Source organism: Hermetia illucens, chromosome 3 (assembly GCF_905115235.1).
Source record: "Hermetia illucens chromosome 3, iHerIll2.2.curated.20191125, whole genome shotgun sequence".
NCBI classification, from domain to species: domain Eukaryota; kingdom Metazoa; phylum Arthropoda; class Insecta; order Diptera; family Stratiomyidae; genus Hermetia; species Hermetia illucens.
In genome coordinates this window covers 2,377,188-2,397,338 of record NC_051851.1, presented here as the reverse complement: position 1 = coordinate 2,397,338, position 20,151 = coordinate 2,377,188, and the positions used below count along the sequence as shown (strand labels likewise).

Sequence of the window (20,151 nt, the reverse complement as noted above, 5' to 3'; positions counted from 1 at the left end):
TTTTCTCTGGTGGTGTGAACAACAAACCAAACATGCTTCGATTACGTGCTGAGACCACTGACCCATCTTTTCGTTCGTCGTTCCTTCCAGATAGTAGTTTCTTTCAATAGCCGCCAGGAACATTCCCTTCTCAACAACCTTATGGGGCCGTCCAACTACCCTAGTATTCTTACTTTCGGAACTTTTCCTTCACTCACCCACCGGACCATCCCTCTCTCCTTGATATCATAATACCTTCTTATCGGTAGGGGTGTTCATATTATATCAAGTCGTCGATCCAGCTTAACGCCCTTTCTCAGAATATGAAGGCGAATCCAACGTTGGCAAATACGATATCTAACCTATTCCGCATAAGCTTCGAGTAAGATTTGACTTCTCTCGGCGCTTCTTGTCATGCATGCCAGTGCAGTCAGCAAAGGGTAGCTTGGGGGAAATCGCTGATACCACCCACACATTCCAGGAAACCATCGTAGTTTTGGCGGTCTTCGGCCGCGGAAAATCTTTGGTAGTGCGCAACTTGTCGGGATCAGCACAAATCATCCCAATAATAATGGTGCGCCCCAAATATCGCACCTCCTTCATAACAAATTTGCTCCTGCGTTGTTCAATGTCTAGCCAGTGCGTATCATACAGAGAGCCACTTCGCTCAAAAGCGACAAGTGCTAGTCGAAGACCTCTGTAATGAGCAGCAAGCCATCTAAATATATGAAGACTTGATGGCGCAAGTAGGCAAGGTTGATTTTGTCTTGACGGCTGTGAAGGCAGTCTTATTCTTAGTCACCCCATTCAGTGGAATTTGCCAAAACATGTTCTTCAGATCTAAACCTGTAATAAATCTAGCTTTCGGGAGATGTTTGAAAATCACCTCGATGAGAGGTTCTTCACGATGACATCTTACGCGCATCAAGTCAAAGCCGCGCTTTACCCTGTTTCGCCAACAAACGACGAAGTAACGTTCAAAACTGACATTACTCAAAAGGAAAAATAGTAGAGATACTTGATAAGTAACGATAGTAGCTACTATGTCAGCAACTATCATTCGATGTAAATCTTTTTCCGTTCATTCTTTTTTAAGACATGGTAACAGTCAACAACCGCTGGAGACTAAATTTAAACGTTGTGTATGATGGTTTCATCACTCTGGACTCAGAATCTACAGACAGTGTCCGCCGATATCCCTGGCTTCCCCAGCTGGTAGTTTGGCCTGCAGCGACCCGAGTACTCCCACGTTCATCCTAAAAATCTTTCGAGCGGTTCGGTTCATATTTCCGAGCAGGTGTACTTTTCTATATTGGTAAGTTCGCGCAGGGAACTATACCTGAACTGTTCCCCTTCCGTCTTTACTCTCATGGTTATGAACCACTTCTTCCCTTTTGAAGTTAAAATTGGCATTTATTTCCGCCTAATGTATACCTTTGGTTCCAGATACGTTTCCCTTGGACCAATGATCCTTATACCCGGTCTCTCTCTTATGAGGGCCCCGCCAAAATGCCAGTTGATCAGTTGCTGGTTTCAACGGTAGGTCACTGGAAGCCCTGTTGCTCCATATTGTCTCGAATTCTTTAAGAAAATGAAACTCCATTGTCATGGTATTCCTCGGTACCTGTAACTTGGGATACCGCCTAGGAAGAATGTCAATCTTCTTCCCATTTAGACAACTGTCATCAGTCATCAGGATCCACTTCCATTTCTTCATCAACGCTTCATTAGTTTCCTTACATACGTTTCCGACGTGCGTCTTCCAGGGTAGCTTTTGGTCGGTGTGATTTCCAAATAATTGCGCCCAGTTTCGGACCTTCGATTTGTTTTTAGTTCATTTGATAAGGATTTAAATTTAAAAAAAAATAGGATTCAATGACAGAAAATTAACGTTTACTAATGGGATGGAACTGAAAACAAAAGTTCCTGTGGGGCGAGTAGTGACTCCAAGTTAGTGAGAGGCTTAATGTATCTGTCATGGAATTGCCAATTTTTCTAACATTACTTCGTACAACCCGAACAATAATATCAATATACATTCAAATATAATTTATAGCTTCCATTAGTGTCACAATATGATATATTTTCACGCTGCTGGCTTATACTATTCAATTAAAGATTATCATTTGGCTTAACCTATTCCATTGGAATATGTAAATATTCATTTAACAAAAAGATAATTGATATATAGTACGTGAGTGTGCTATTCAATGGTAAATAGACATACCACAGCCGTACAATGTCCGAGCAGACAACAATGTGTAATCCAAAGGATTCCCACAAGCATCGGCAGAACCAAATGCTATCCAATCCACTCATTGGGAAATAAGAGGCCCACAATTCATAATTGAAATACAAATCCATAATTAATGATAGAGCATTCTAATTATTGCTGAAGACCGGATTAAATCGATATTAATTGTTAGGCTGAAACCTCCCCTCTTAGAGTGCAGAGAGTCGTCAGTCTCCCGGTTGTTGGCCCAGGAGCCTAGCTGCCCCCAACATGCATATCCCTGAGTGTCATCTGTCTGCACCAACTACTCAAAATACACACCAATGATATTGGAATTCAAATTGAATTAGCTAATTAGCTAAATTCATCCATTGTTTTTATCCACTGTCTAAATATTTAGGGTTTTGTAATTTATATTCCACTGAACAATTCGGTCACGCCATCCCGTCCAAGTGAGCCTGAACCTGAACCCTTTCTCTTTGCACTTAAACTTATTGCGTGGGGGATGCAACGCTTCATAAATCCGAACATTACATATTTATTCTAAATACGATCCGCGATTTAAATCGCGGGGACTACGGTTGCCCTCGAGGTGGGCGTGTAGGGGATGATCCAAGCTAGTAATTCTCTTGATTAGTGTGGAAAATCTAAACATGGCAATATTTGTTATTTGTGAATTGCACAGAATTCAATGGATTCTATCCATGGTCACTGATTATTTTAAATAGTCAAATGTGATCTGTGTTGAGCGAAATTTTAATTTATTACGTTGACACGGTAAACAGTCGCAGTTGGAGGGTGAAATGCGGTATTGAGATGCAAACATGCAGATACAATTAAGCGTTTTTGATGTTTTTCCAATAACGGTATTAAAAATCAATGGTCGGTTTTCAGATCGTGTCGTGGTCAAGAGTCCTCTTTGGATAGTGGAAATAATTCAATTTTCCTGTTCCGCATTTGGAATAAATTTGGAGAAAAGGGTTAACAGAAAAAAGTAATAATTGTAGCGGTTGCAGGGAAAATTTTATGTTAATAATTAACTGAAAATGTTGCTTTGCTGTAGGCTAACAGTGCATTGTTTGCTAGGTATTATGGCAACAAGGGATTTTGGATGAGGTATTTTATATGTTTTAATTTCATCTCGTATTTACCTAGTGCAGTAAAAGGGTGAATATAATAGCAAGACATCAGTAAATTACAACATGTCTATCAATAGTTGTTCAACGCCAGGAGTCCTTTCAAAGTGAGTTAATCTCTTCCTGTCATACCAATTTTATTGTAAAAACTATATTCATCAACAATCGTTTTCGTTAGCACAATGTGATACTTAGGTAGCGAAGTTAAATCTGCGAATGTAACTGATCGCTTCAATATTGTAACTATTGAGGTTACTGTGGAAGAGGTCGTCAAAATACCCTCACAGTTAGGTGCGTCCAAAACACGAACGCCAGGGGTGAGCTCTGGAACATGACATTTTGCGCACAGGAGCTCTGGTGTGTTTAGAAGCCCACAACCGTAACAAAATATTCGTAGCTCCTCCAAAAAGTCTTCATACGTATGTCCAAGTGACCCCTGAATATCGGGTCTCACCTCATTGCGTAGCAATTCTACCAATCTGTCTTTCGTTAAAGAATTTTATAGCCGATCGGCTAGCTCCGATTGTACTGATGCCAGAATATCTCAATTATCTAATGGGTTCCTAGACTACTAACGAAGTGCCTTATGAAAGGAGATATGCCCGAGTCGTCCAACAGTCCTGTGGTAGTCCCAACACCAATCTGCTGCCGTGCCTCTGAAAATGGTGTGTAGATTAGTACTGAGCAAGCCAAAATCTTTCTGTAGGCTTAAGTTGACCAATGCCTTCCCTCGGATGAAAAAAGATATAAAGTGTATTATCAAAAACAAGCAAGTCGGGAAACCAGAAGCTGAACGCTTTAGGTATGAAAATCACGAAATTTGCACAAAAGTAACCGCTTTGACTTTTTATAACTTTGTTAGTAATAGTGCGATTTCCAGCAAAGCTGGCAGTGTGCTCTTTAGTACAGCCTGTATTTCTGCAATAGTTAATAATTCTAGGATAAACTTAAGGGGGATTCCCAGTCAATTTCAAAAGGATATACTTACAATAGATATGTTATCTACTTATAATAGATAACAAGTATCGGTAGGGAGAGTCTTTTGAGGCTTGGATACCATGTACATGTATCACCATAGTTCTTTCAGATAGTAGTTTGGTAGTTTCTGAGAACGCACTCCTCCCCTTTACAACCAATGTCAAAACTAATACCGGTTTCATAAAGTACTGATCGAGGCCTTTCATTTGATACCCAACACGACTGCACCCGGTTATGCTTGGCATCTTAGAGGTGAGTCGTCATAGTCCAGTTTATGTTTAGGTTCGAAACACAGCCAAGCTCACTCGAATTAATCCTTAAACTCGTCCAATTACATCCTGCGTGGCAAAACAAAACCAACCCACAGGATCTCTTGTGCTCTCGTACACTGCCAATCATTGCGGTAGCCTGAAGATACCAAGGAAGGGTAAAAATTGAAAAGGTCGCGTCTTGAAGATCTGAGGCAGGCTGAATATGGCGTGAGGATATAACCGGTCTTGGATCTTCCCTCTTGATCGTGGCACCAAGGTTCTGAGTTTTACGGCTCCAAGCGTGTGGTCGTGCCTGTATTTTTTTATTTTCAGTTTAATTTCGCGTATATTCCGATGGGTTCACGCGATATTCTTGTTTTTCTATTTCATGTTCCAATGCGATCCCACGCTTTGGGCAAATGACGCGTGGAATTTGGGTAAATGTCACATGAGAGACTGAAGTGTTCAAAAAGACTCGCCACATTCCCGAGGCATACAAGCTCGTCTCGGCAGAACACTTCAGTGGAACTTTAATATTTGCAGGCGGACCAATCCGCCAAGCTTTTTGGGATAGTTCTACCCCTCTTGGTTGGCTCACTTCAACCAGCTCTAATGATCCTTGGTCATCCCTCAATCTAACATCTAACATCTAATCTGCTCTGGGGGCGCGAGCGCCATTAATGCAAAGAGATGATTGTGAGATGGCGCCAGGTCTAGGGCATGGTCTTCACTGCCAGCTTCAAAATTCGGTTGGGGAAGTCATCCAAACCTGAGACCTTATTGTCACCGAGCCTACCACATATTTCCCGTAGCTCCTCCCTGGTAACTGGAGGCATCAGGCACTCGTTGACCTATTCCACCCTTTGTCTTCCGCTGTCTTGGTGGTCAGGAAACAGAATGGTAACAATCTATTTCAGGAGGCACGGACAGGCCACCTGAGCTGATCTCCGCAGCCTGTAGTCCCCGTCCCAAGGGTTTATGTCAGCACCTTCGCACAACTGCTTCAAGCAGTTCCTTTTGTGCACCCGGTAGAGTCCCCTTGATCGGGAACATGCGACTCGCAAACTTGCGATTTCGTTATTCCACTAGTATTTGGGCTGCCTACTGGGAAACATTCGCCCTCTGCTCATCGTGGCATGCTTTGGTCACCTATTGCGTGATTTGAGTGGCTCTTTCTATGGCCCTACCAATCAGAGACATATCAGATTCAATTGCTGTAGAGAACGTGTCCCCCTCGAAGGCTTTCGCCGTCCAACCCGACAATCTGCGAGAGCTCTTTTTCATACTCGATTCGATCATCTGGTGGTCACTGTGTAGTAGTTAACTTGTCAAGCAACTCTTCTAACTAAAGTGGCGCTCACAAATGTCAGATCCACTAAAGACCCCAGGCTCCTTCCCCTGAAAGTGTATGAGGTCCCAACATTCCCAAGTATCACGTTTACCTCACCGAATGCCTCGAACAGAACACGTCCTCTCACATTTGTTTTCCGGCTGTCCCATTCAAAACCCATGAATTAAAATCATCTACGATTATGGTCAGCCAATGTTTTCTGGCATCCAGAACCAAAGCGATCAACACTTACTTATAGTGTAGCGCTGGATGGAGTATAGCAGCTGCATATGTAAACTCCCTTCACTTTCGCTCTCATGAAGCATTCCTCCGGGTGTTCCATTATTTCCTGGAAGGCTTGTTCTCCGCAACTCTAGTCCCTTGTTTAGTTGCTTCTTTGGTTATTCCATGAAGGATGGTAAGGGAAGTTTGGGTAAACTGATAGAAACTTAATTTAATTTGATTATATTCGACTGAATAGAGACTTGACTCACTACTGAAGTCGTCGTCGTCGAAAAGACGCTACTTAATCTAGTTGATTAAGGGAACGAATCGACCAGCTGAAGGGATTAAAGATTTTATGGCTTCAGCTCTGGTATCCTAATTTCTCATCAACTTGCAAATTTCTCATCAACTTGCAAATAAACACAACACGCTTTTCGATGATTTAGTGAAGAATTTTAACGGTAGGCTCCTTATCTACGATAATGAAAACTAAACAACTGATTGACCACGCACTTTGTTCACCTCATTGTCAAAGAGCAACATGGTTTTGTGAAACCTTCTGGTCTTTACTAACTTCGTTGCTAAATGCTTTAATTAACGACAGGAGGTACATGCTATTGATACTAATTTTTCCAAAGCCTTGATACTCTTGACCATAATATTCTAATCTCTACTGAACTTCCCCCCCCTCAATCATCTGCTGGCTTTCCCTCTATTTCAAATACCGTTCCTGCAGAGTTTCTTTTCCTCCCTCCTTCCTTCCTTGTTCCTTCTCTCCTTCCTCTGGTGTTCCCCAAGGTTCTATACCTGACCGCTTGCTCTTACTGTTTTTTATCAATGACCTTGCCTCCATCCTCATCTGCTCGTGTTTGCTTTACGCAGACGACCTTAAATTATTTGCCTGTGTTGCGTCTCTGCTGAACGGTGCTCTCTTGAAGTCCAACCTTGATATTCTGGTCCGTTGGTGTTCGGTTAACAAAATGACACTAAAAGTCAGTAAAATACCGCTGTATATGATATTCGCTTAAACGCTCTTCAACACCCTTTTCCTATTTTGTTAGTGGACAACCCCTTTCATTATTGGCCTCCTTCCAAGGCCTGGGTGTAATATTTAATGACAAACTTCGTTTCAATTTCCACTTCGTTGACATCATCAATAGAGCCTCCAAAATGTCTAGTTTTATCCTACATTCCTCCTCTGACTTTACCTCAATTCAGCCATCCTTAACACTTTTAAACTTTGACAAGTCAGAAACATACTTGAATAATGCTGTGTAGTCTGGCCTCCCTTTCGCATCCGGGACTGTCGCGCTCTTGAAGTTGTACAACGTAAATTCATCCAAATCCTCTTTTTCAAAAATAATCTTCCACAGGTTGACTATCCGCCACGGCTCCGTACCCTCAATCTTCCATCCCATTCCCTACAGGATCGCCGCTTCTTTGAAAAGGGTACAGATATCAAGTACCCTTTTCAAACTCTGTAATTGCTTTTCAAACACTGCAATTGTCTGATTGACTGCTCTGCTAGCTCTGATATTATTTTCCGCATTGCCTCTCGGGGTACACATAGAACGAACGTTTTGAAGTTCCCTTCGCGGAGCTCGACATTTACTTTCACTCCCCGATCCCGAGACTATTCCGGTTCTTCCACCTCTTCAGCTTAGGTCTTTTGACTCTGTCTTCTTCCTTAGTTTTAAGCGTAAGGTAAGCCATTTACCTGCTCCTCCTTCTGAGGACAATATGTAACAATGATTTTTTTTCTGTATATTGTCTTAATTAGAATAAAATAAAAATAAAATGAACTGGTCGAAGTCGCTAAGCGTCAGAAGAACTTGTAATCCAAAGTCCGACAAGGTCCTTCTTGTCGTCAGTGATTTTCCTCTTGCTGCCTTATCCGGTTGATTTGGTGGACCGCGAAATCTTTCCTCAAGCACCACAATTGTGCTGACGACATCTGTTTTCACACCAAGTTTTTGACCTTGGCCAAATGGCCCTAAATTTAGAGAAAAAGGAGCAAGAAGGGTAGGACCGAAGGTTCTCAGTCTAACGGCTCATAGCACATTTCCTTTCTGAATTGATCGCGTTGTTCAATTTGTCTATCTTGGTAGTGTTGCTTCTGCAGATCTACTTGAGTTTGTCCCGTATCAACATTTCCTCTTAACTACTATATGGAAGCAACTTATGAGAAGTGGCCGCCGATGTTATTCCTGGGCCCCAAGCCTGCATGAAAACCTGTCTCCGCCGTGTCAGCGGAGTACTCTTGCCCGGCGCAATCTCGAACGAAGAACTTCCCTGGTTCAGGGGCCAGATATCCATGGAAGCATTGGTGATAGGACGAAAGTGGCAGTGGATAGATCATACCTTATGAAAGGTCAAAAACTTCAATGCTAGTTATGCTGTGGAATTGATTCTTCTATTCCAGAGCGGTCAATGAATGCAGCACCCTAGAAGAACATGGGGTAGGACAGTCCAGGCGGAGTGTAGGCTTCTCGGAAAACATATTTCAGCAAATCGAGAGCAATATGGCCTAGGTGTGGGTGAGCCGCTGTGCCCCAACCCTTCCTTGCCTCTCCTTATGAAAAAGCTTTTAGTAACATATTAAAATGGATATTAATCGATCACATACCATAAATGCTTATTTCATATCATTAGCCCAATATTGAATTCATTGAATCCATATCCTTATGCCAGATACAAAGAGAAGCGACTGAATAGCCAAATAGCTCACATACACGCCACAATAAAGATTTAAATTAATTATCCCGAATACAGCATTTCACATGGTATCATAACTCTTAGTTCATAGCCCAAAGGAACGTGAGTGTGCGACGATCATGTATGCATAAAATCCAATTATTTCGCTAGCAACGCTTAATCTTTGAATATGGTCATAATTAAAATCTATCCATTGAATATCTGCTACCATCGCTGCTCCACCACCATTACCAATCGGGAACCACTCACTCAATATTGCTGGAGGCCAGTCAGCCAACACATTCACATTCACATTCCCAACATCAATTCCAGATTATCAGTTGATTCCTAGATTGTTGGAAACTAATGAGGTAGTCCGGAATTTTTCCGACTAATGATACATGGCCGACTGTTGTGAATAGCGTTTCCCAACTCAGTTGCAAAAATCAGTTAAGGAAAAATATGAACATGAAAGGAAGAGCGGCCTGGATAGAAGCGGAATTGATGGTATCGCTGGCGGCAGTGGTACAAACCACCCTACACCTTTCCGTTCTCTAATTACTTTGTTTATCGGAGATAAATCTATTTAGTCTGTTATTCGAAATATTCAATTAAGCTGTACCGAATAATTGCCTGAATTCACTCTGTGCGTTGCCCTGGTTGCAACCGTGCACTTCCTTCCTTGCACCCTCTGCATTCATGCAATTCAGTTGCATAACGTTACGATTTGCTTATGCAAAATATTAAATGTTTCACAATAATCATTCGTGTATGGAGCTATAATCGGTGCTGTTACTACACCCACCCTTCCATCCTGCCCCGCTCGTCCCGACCCTTGAAGCTTGTTTCAACCCCGCAGCGGTACCCAGATTCGATAAAGCGTCATTAGATGTGCAGAACGTGTGTAATTCTATATGAAACTGTTTATTCTGCCCGGAATGTAGTATAATCGTCCTATGTACAGCCAGGATATCTACACGAACTGCACCTTACCGGGTTCTTCAAAATAAACCTTATACAGGAAAAGTGTACACATTTCGCAGCGATTCGCCGTAAATTGGTAGAAATTGCTCCCGGGGATAAATAGAGGTTGCTTGCTTGCAGCCCCCGATTCGCTCTTGCGTTTACAGCACTTTCTCAGAATGATGAAATGGAAAAGAATCCTTCGGAATTCCAACTACGAATCGGGTGACTGTGGTGTACTTTCCTGCTTCCTGTAAGCATTCTCAAGAATAGTTTCTTATGCTGGCGTTCAAATCGTATGATGTGAGCACAAGGATATCCCTGCAGAACTAAGCTCCTCGAGGGATTCAGAGCAAGGAAAACCATGAACAGGAAAAATCACTAAATATAATAGAGTTTCGCTCGGCGTCACTGCTGATGTACAAATTTCACTTCATATTCGTCTTCAGCCCCTCCAACTATTCTCCCCTCCCTAAAGTCTTCCCTTTGCATTACAAACCCTTTAGCTCTTGCCATGCCTTCCTTCCTTCCTCTATTTGTTGCATCCTTTCCATCATGAATTGAGGTAAAACGTTACGGTTAGTAAAATGCTCCTTTAGTCCAATAGCAAGAATATTTAGTTTCCAATTAGGAACGGATAAATGTTTGCATTTCAATTTCTGCATTTCACGTATTATATCGCCCCTCCCTCGTCCGCCACCTCCCGATTTCCAGCCCCCGTCTACAGTATTGTGTGTTCAAACAGGATATTCTGTAGCAAAGAGCTTCCACAGTACAATATCTACTATTGAATTCCCCAGAAAAAAAAACACGGACAATGTAGAAAATTGATGTTACTTGGGTTTGAATAAGCGGAAGACGACGGAAGTTGAAAAAGAAGAAACAGAATATTTCCAGAGAATATCATTATGCCTTCATATATATTATGTAAAGGACACAGTATACAAGTAGTGCAGCTTCGCATCGGCAAGGAACGCCATTGTACTGTGGTATGTTGCCATGAGGATTCACATCTGCGAGAAATCTGGAAGAGTGGGAAATGATGCCACTTTCATCAGAGATGTCTGGTAAAATCATGCTAATAGAGCTGCAGCTATTTTGTTTAGTTTTCATTTGCAGATACATCCTTAACAGGCTTTAATATATAAATAAGGATTTTTTATTTCTGGGTGTAACCTAGAAACGGTTCACCGAGTTAGTGAGTTTTTAACGAATAGTTCTGAAAATATCTTGTTTTAGAAGAGGGGATGGGGGTAATTAACTATGTGTCCTTAAATAGGACGTCAAACTCCCTCCATTGGAATCCAGATATGAAACGACGTTCTTAATATTTATTTGTTTCAACTACTTAAGTGAATCCTATCAGATATCGTATGACAACGGTAGAAACCCAGAGTTCATTATAAAGGGTACGACCAGGGGCTTAAAAAACATGGTTAACGGCCGGCAGCGGACAGCAGGTATCCCCACCTGGATTGTCCATTATGTTGTTGCATAATTCCAAATAATGCAAGCAGCACAATCATTCAATGCAGTAGAGGGGGATATCAAGGAAAAGGAAGAAGGTATATGATTCCGGATAACAGCAACTATCAGAGCTTTGTATCTCTTATAAGGGTAACGACACTGTAAATTACAAGATACTTTTATCCAAACTCTCGTCCCTAAACGTTCCCATACCACCTGTTTTATGGCTTGCCTCTTACCTTTCCAACCGATCCTACCGCGTCTCTTTTGACGGCTGTATTTCCCGCTCCTTCTCCCCCTCTTCTGGCGTCCCACAGGGATCTATTCTGGGTCCTTTGTTATTTTTATTTTTTATTAACGACCTTCCTCCCCTCCTTACTTGTCCCTGTTTGCTCTATGCAGACGACCTTAAGCTGTTTTCCGCTATATCGTCGCCTATGGACTGTGTTTCCCTTCAATCTAACCTGGACACTCTGGTTCCTTGGTGTTCTACTAATGGTTTAGCGCTAAACGTCAGAAAGTGTCACTCAATGTGCTACTCCCTAAAATCCTCACTCACTTCTTTCTCCTACTCTCTTAACGGACATTCCTTATCCTGCTTAAATTCCACTCAAGTCCTCGGAGTCACTTTCGACAATAAGCTCCACTTTGACACTCACTGCCTCAATGTCATCAATCGAGCAGCAATATTGTCAGGCTTTATACTTCGCTCCTCCTCTGATTTTGACTCCATCCAACCCTTCTTAGCTCTCTTCAATTCCCTCATGAGGAATACCCTCGAGTGTTCCTCCGTGACCTGGTCACCCTCCCGTAACTGTGATTGTCTTGCCCTTGAAAATGTGCAACGTAAATTCACCCGTTCCCTCTTCTTTAAGAAAAGCTTCCCTCGTGTGGATTACCCCTCCCGCCTCCGCTTTCTGAACCTTCCTTTCCTACAACAACGTAGATCCTATCTGGATCTATGCATATTCTTTAAACTTTCCTCGGGTCTGATGGACTGCTCCGCCGCTGACGAGATCACCTGCCGTCCTGCGTCTTATAGCACACGTAGCGCAGACATTTTCAATGTGTCCTGGAAGTCTACTTTCATTTCCCGATTCCTAGGCTTTGCCGAAATTATAATGCAGAACAGCTTGGTCCTTTTAACTTCCCTACTTTAAGTAGTTTTAAACGTAGCATAAGGTTTTTGTTTTCTCCTTCTCCTGAGGACAATAATTAATTGGAATTTATTCTGTTTGTTGTCCGTTAAATTAAATTAATTAAATAAAGGGTATCTCAAATAGGGTATGCGTCTCATTTCATGCGAGGCAGAGATGGTTGAGTGAGTTCATAGGAGGCATGCTGACAACATAGGATGGGCTCTCCTCATTTGAATCCCTACAAATCAGAGTTCGTTGCGATGGACAGTTTTGGCTGGGTAGGCATTTACCATGAGGCTCCTCCTACCAGGTGTGCACCGTGTGCAGTGATAGGGTTTATAAGTGCCAAGAGCCCTACCTCGCTTGACATTCATCATCAGCTATGCGAACTCTATATACGACAAAGTATAGATGTCAAACTGATGTCAATTTGGACCAAAAGTTTCAAGGACAAATGTACAAACTTCCATGACGAATGGTGTTTTGCATGCTCCTTACTTTCGAACGAAACAATTCTAAAAGTGGAGCTAGAATTTGTTGAAGATTTTTGTGTGGCAGCTTGCTTCTGATTGGCAGGATTTTGGTATTGCATTAACATTGGATTATTCCCCACAGGCCATAGGCGAATTTCTTTGGTCGCTGCAAAAAACAGGGAAAGAAATTTTGTATTTAATTGTCACTGACAACGTAACCTTAGTTCACTACAGGACGCTTAAAACCAGGGAAAAATCTCACCAGTTGTGGTACTTGAATTCGCTGAACCCACTAAGCAGTTTTGCCGAAAACGGGTAGCCAATCTAGGCCTACCTTAAAAAGAAACTCCAGATATCCCGGTTTTGTCCCGACGTCCACCAAATCGATATCCCTAAAAGCTACCTGGCGTCCTGTTCTACGCCATCGTTCCATCTCAGGCAGGGTTTACCCCGTCTTCTTTTTCTACCATAGATATTGCCCTTATAGACTTTTCGGGATGAATCATCCGAATCTATATGGATTAAGTGACCCGCCCATCACAACCTATTCACTCGGATTTTATCAACAACCTGACAGTCATGGTATCGCCCATAGATTTCGTCGTTATGTAGGCTACGAAATCGTCCATCCTCATGTAGGAGGCAAAAAACTCTTCGGAGGATTCATTCTTCTCTCGATTTTTCTTTCTAAGGACCCAAGGCTTTGACCCTATGGTGAGACGTTTCGAGTGGAACAGTTTCTGTAAGCTGAAATAGGCTCTGTTCACTGCCAACAACTGTGCGCGGATTTCGTCGTCGTATCTGTTATCGGTTGTGATTTTCTTGTATAGGGAGCCCACGTTCCATCAGAAAATGCGCAACTCGTTATTCCGTTGTCGTTGCCGGGTTTGTAGGTGTATAGTCAATTCAGTCCGCAGCTCCTTTTACGGCTTCATAACAAGTTTTTTTCCGTATAGTGTTGTCAACCCTACCCAACCTGGAGGATCAGTTGGTACAATTCGTCTCGTTTTTAGGCACGGGAACCTTCTCTGTGTGCAGCTTTTCGTTAAGAAAGAGCTCCCAGCGGTCACCACGTGGAGGTGGAAATAGGGTTTGGTAGTAGAGCTGTTGGTTTTGGTTCATCAGACGTTTCCCAGATTTTATGCTCCATCGTGGGTACCAATCCACGTTTCGTCCTGGGACCTATACTATCCTTTGACCACCGGAAAAATTATGGTATCAAAAAATGCAACAGAAAGATACTAAATTGTGCCGTTGCGGGTTTATAGAAAGAGGGAGTACCAAATCAAACACACAATTTTGAGTATAGTTAAAATTTATGGAAACCACTTTGACAATTGCAATGTCGCGTGACGGCAGCGAAGGAATGACTGAGACCACTGGTGATAAGAGGACTGTGGCATAGCGGCTTGAGGCGACCTCTAGAGGATGCGTGCACTGGTAATCTCTGGTGTTTCTCAAACATCCTGCCCGTCTTCGATAGATCCCGACGAATTATTGAATGTGAACAGTAGGACCCTAATTTTAGTTATCGGACGAAGGGAAGTTGATGAGGCACCACTCGCACACGACTATCGTCTCCAGGCAAGACTTCGGTAACGCGGTTTACGGGCCATTTGCACGGTGGTAATTGTTCTGTGCGAAGTAGGCTTACGCCACTTTGAACGGGGCTGTAGTTCCTGTAGATATTCTGCACTCTAACGTCGATTAAAGTGCTCTTGCATTGAGCGCAACAGCTGCCAACGAGAAAGGTGTGAAATTGGCCGGTGCGCCGAAGAAGGTTCTGGAATTGTACACGTAACCAAATTGATAAAAAAATGAGCAGGCGTTAGTACAGCAAGATCAGTAGGATCGTCATATGGAGGCTGCAAAGGTCGAAAGGTTGAAACAGGCTTCGATCTGCGCTAATAAGGTGCACATGTCCTCCAAGGTGAGTGTGAGTTCAGATGATCTTTCGTTCTTCAAACTGCGGTCTCCCATATTGCACTGAAATGAGGGGCACCAGGAGGGTTGAACCACCACTCAATCCCATCATTGGCAAGAGCATGCGCGATCGAAACACTTTGAGCTTGACCTTGCGAAATGAGCACCCGCAGCTCTTCCTCCATCACAATTATTCGAGAGAGTCACGCATATACTACAACGAGCCACGAATCGACGAAAAGCCGGGGAAAAAATGGCAAAATGGCCGAATCGGCCTCGACGTGAACGGCCTGAGTGGTGATGCAAACATATCCTTTAATGTGCCTACTCCTCGTCCTCAGAAGGCTCGTTGATAGGACCTGCAAAATCGACGTCCGAGTTTTAGAAATGGGCGGCATTGTTGAACACATAAGTCGGGTAGATCGGTCATCAATTGAGAGGCGGTGCAGCGGGCTGACGTCAACAGCGCTAGCAAGGAAATATCTCGGTCCGTACCAGCCTTTGACCGCGGATGACTCAATGTCAACGATATTCCTCCATGTAGACTACGAGGATACGCATTTCGCGCTAGCAGTTTCTCGATAAGTTCCAAGCATCTTGCTGAAATCCTCAATAATTTAGTGCACGTTGAATAGCGGAGTAGCGTGGTGCTCACATTGCTTGGGTGGGACGTTGCTCGGAAGCAAACTCGAGCGACTCAAAATTGCCCGTGCATTACCATGGCTCGGGTGATCGAGAAAGGAAGCCTGGAGCCGAGAACCATTCCTATAGGTATCTCCATTTAAAAGCAGAAGTGGAAGTGCATGGGTCACACATTGAAAATTCTGTTCTGGACGATATGTCACGGAATTGAACCGACTCTCCTAGCAAGACCGATAAATGGCCCATCCCAAAAGTTATGATGAAAGCTGAAGAACAATGTCAGAAATTAATCCAAAGGACGAAATGGCGGGAGACATGAATATTTGTTATGTTAGAGTCAAAAATTGGAAAGGCACTACTTTGAAAAAACGATTGTGAAAAAGTCAGTATACCGCATCTTCCTTTGTTGCGTACAACTCACTCCTCCTTAAATCTCATAAATAGAAGTGTCGTCTGAGGGAGGGCTTGTTACTTCAAAGCGGAAAATCATCTGATGACTGAAATATTGTGGGCGAACATTTTCAAAGGACATTCCTATTCATTTCCAATCAAATATATTATTTGGAATGGAGACAAAAACAAAATGAGAGCTGTACCATTTTGTCCCTATGAGGAGGTATGAGGCTAGTGATTTGTCCCTTTTAGTAGACATATTTTAACGGTTTCCCTATTAATAGCACCTTTCGATAACTTCAAACGACCATCCCTCCCAAATAAAGGAAACGAAGGACCCTAATCTAGATTTGATGAAAATTTCAACAACAAAAAATCTTCAATAGCTCCCTTTCAAACCAAATTATTCTCACTTGGGAAAAAGTCCTGACAATTGGTGCTGAAAAGGCAAAACGGGGCTACTTACCACTAAAAACGCAAATGGCATAAAAAGTTCACTACTATCAATGCGGCTACTAACTTTTCCGAAAATCATCATTAAATAGTCCCCCATCTCCTGCGTAGCGAATAAAAGTGATATGGGAAGAAAGGACCTTCTAGGACCAGACAAACCGTATCCTTCTATAAAACCTTTAATGACCAAGCAAAGTTTTTTAGAAATGAAAATCTGTGAGAAAAAAAGTCAAAATTGAAATAAAACTACAAAAAAAATCCCATCGACGACCAATGACTGGTCATTTAAAATTGAACAATGAAAGGATCTGAAGGGAAGATAGGGTACAAACGTGGATGCTTTTTTTTGCACCAGTAAATCGGAGGAAAACCATCTCAGGAGAGAGAGACTTTTTCATTGCCCTGAGGAAGAAGTGCAGAAAAACATTATCACTGTCATTGTCCCCTTTGTTGGGGTCGTAATTGATCCTGTTTGAAACTGAAGCCCAGAAGATGAGAAGGGAAAACATTCAGGTGGTGGTAATAGGGAAAAGATGAAAAAGTTATTGAATTGAACAATCGATGCCATGAGATAATCGAATGCGGAAATTGGAGAGTTTTCATTTCGTTGTGAATGCAAAATTTTAATGAGTACGAACAATAGGACTATGGCATATTTCCCACAGGTAAAATCATCCCATTTTTGTCTTGAGGGATAATGGTTTTCCTTTTGAGGAAGGAAAAAGGTCCATTGTGTCCGGATAGCTGAGTGGTTAGAGCGCAAGGCTGTCGTACGGAAGGTTGCGGTTCAAATCTCACTGGTGGCAGTGGAATTTGTATCGTGATTTGACGTCGGATACCAGTCGACTCAGCTGTGAATGAGTACCTGAGTCAAATCAGGGTAATAATCTCGGGCGATGCTGACCACATTGCCTCCTAGTGTACCGTTACGGTCTTGAATGAAGTGCTCTAACACACTTCAAGGCCCTGATCCAACATGGATTGTTGCGCCAACGATTATTATTATTATTTTGAGGAAGCGGCATCCAGTGGTTTAATTGAAGGGCTCAGAAATTTTCTAAGTTGAGGGAGAAATGATACCAGAAAATTAAATAAAACCTTAAAAAGTTTTGACTTAGGTTTCATCAAATTTGTTTATGATTATCATTATTGAACCTACTTGACTGTGTTAAAACACCAGGAAGACTACTCTACTGGACCAAAATGTGCAATAATCACATGAAAGAGGATATCTTTTCACATTTCCAGTTAATGGATTCTACCTCTTATTAAGGATACTGGGGACAGTTAGCTACCGGAGGATCAAACTCGATTAGCATCTGAGAGATCAAATTCGACCCCAGATATTGGAGACCAAACTCAATACAATGTCTGCCTGTATAACTCATTGGAAAATGGCTAAACTTTTTACCGCGACATTTGGTGGAAAGGGTGTGGTTTGTAAAGCTACCATCACTGCTGGTAGACGGATTCGGGTCGAAACTTGTACGTTGGATATCGGTCGACACAACTGATAGCTACCTGAATCGAAACTTGGTAATAATTGTGGGCGAATGTAGTTCTGACTTCTAGCCAAGAACACTTTATACAGGAGATTCAACCCCCAAGGCATTCTTTGAAATTTTATGGTGAAGAAAAATCATTGCACATTTTCGGGAGAAAAATTTCGCGCATTAGGTCCAGTGTTAGTGCCGTGTATGTGAAGTAGTGCACTGGCCTGCGCCTACGTCGTTGCGAGCACATGTGACATTCCATAGCTGTTTATGACTTGTCACTTGGGACGGGGAAGCACACACAGGAAAACCAACTAAGCGCCATTGACACATCGACACGCAAATACATTAACCACTTAGGTCACGGGCCACTTAGCTACCTCGTCTCTACCTGAAAAAGGCGCTGGATTTGCTTCTCCTGTGTATAGCCTTCTTGCAATACTATTACGATCTAAAATTGTTACTGGAAATTAATCAAACCTAAGCCCTTCTTGAAAAAATGAACGTTGGCACAAGGATGAACATGTGGAATTTTTGCTATATTTTTTTTTAACTTTTTGATCATTTATAATTATTTATTATTATTTATTAATTTTAAAATTAAATAATTTAATTTTTGGAGCCGAAATTTATTTATTTATTCATGTTTTAAGAAAATAAATGCATTAGTCTTTTTTATTTTCTTTTCAAAATTGTCTTGTTTGCCATTTAGACTCTTAGTAACGTAGCCTTATTTTTAGGATTTTTCAAAATATAAAATCCCTTTATTTTTTTATTTATATATTTTGCCGTATGCAATTCCCAAAAGCATATTTTTTTGGTCCTCCCTCGTTCCTTCTTTCCGTTTTCATCTAATCTAATTCTATCAAACTATTTTAAAAATGTATTTTCTTTCCTGTCAATGTAAAAGCACTGGTATAGTTTCAAAAACAATATTTTTTTCAAAATGTTAAGATTAGTTTGAATTAATTGCGTATTTAATTGCAAACGAATGATTTCTGTTTCTTTCATTTTGTGTAAACTTCTATGGAGAATATTTTTACAGGAAAAACTAACATACATTTTTTTTGTTTCTTTTTTCTCTAAATTTCCAAATATTTAGGCTTTTGTAAGAGACGTGAAACGTTACAAAATTTATGTGATCAAATCCCCGGCGATGCATTGTTGTACAGTTTGTTTCGGGAGAATGCAGAACCAGTAAAATGTCCACTTAATGGTATGTATATTAACTTAAGAAACTACCAAAATTTATACGAGATGTTTTATTGGTCATTTTGGTGTAATTACTATTGTTTATTAAACCAGTCAACAAATCAGAGAGGAGAGGAAAAGAAGAACTTTCTCTATATATAGTAAGAGGGTGAGAGAGGAAAAAATAAAAGTCTATTTTTGCACGTGCTGAGACTTCTGAGACAGAAGAGAATAAGAATTTTTATGAGTAACTAAATGCTGTCCAGAAGATGTTTCTTAAAAGTGACATTGCTGGCGTGATGGGTGATCTGAATGCCAAGGTGGATTCTGCCAATTTCCTTCGAAACAACCAGGCCTCCGTCAACAAATATCTGCGTCGTTTTATCAGGGTACTCTGATCCTAAACGATTTCCAACGAAAAACTTCATCGACATACGGGGAAGATACTCGTGGATGCGTTAATCAAAGGACGGAAATAACAAGGGATAAGTCACACATTAAAAAAACGCGAAAGTTCCATTGTTGGCTAATCATGGCGTGATGTTCATCAGGATCCCGTGATGTACTTACTATTCAAGAGATTTGCCGTCCATTCCGGAATATACTTCCCCTCCGTCAAACGAAAGCTAAATAGTATCAGCGGTTGCTATTCAACTTAGGGAGAACAAAGTCCTCTAACCCTGCCAGAATCAACGGACACGACACGCAATCGATGATTAAATAATGAACCCTTTCGAGGCGAATTTCAGTGTCCTTTTTATTACGCACATGCATAGGGCAACTCCTATCTATTGTTTACAAAGCGATTCGTTTGATTCCTTCCATGCTCACCGGTTTGGTAAGCCGCTGGATATCCTTCATTGAATACTTTTACCTGCAACGAACCTTCAATGCAGTGAACATGCCTCAAAAGGTTATTACTGTGATCCAACGCTGCCATTATAGTTGCATAGTTCTCTCTTTCTTCAGATAAATAAGTACCAGCTGACCGCTCCGAGGAGCCCATTTGGCGCTGCGGTGCGCTGTTTTAATGCGAGACGGATGGACTGTGACGTTTTTGGGAAAAGCAAGGGGAGCAGATTCCGGTCGGCTCAGATTTTTTGAGTCGGCCGCCAGCTTTAGCGAAGGATAGCAGCTCTCCCATTCTGCAATTTAAGATCCTATTCAGGTTTGTTACCATGGGAGTAT

General features: G+C 41.8%; 1 protein-coding gene across 5 annotated transcripts in view; it reads left to right on the top strand.

Annotated features, from left to right (window-relative positions):
* LOC119652536 overlaps positions 1 to 20,151 on the top strand; it is a 425,047-nt gene that overhangs the window by 318,534 nt on the left and 86,362 nt on the right. For all 5 annotated transcript variants that reach the window (XR_005249556.1, XM_038056740.1, XM_038056739.1 and 2 more), the window contains exon 5: positions 18,875 to 18,988. Coding sequence is in view for 4 of the 5 variants with exons in the window: in XM_038056740.1 (XP_037912668.1) it covers positions 18,875 to 18,988 (114 nt within the window). In the remaining variant the exon portion in view is untranslated. The remainder of the gene's footprint in view (positions 1 to 18,874; positions 18,989 to 20,151) is intronic.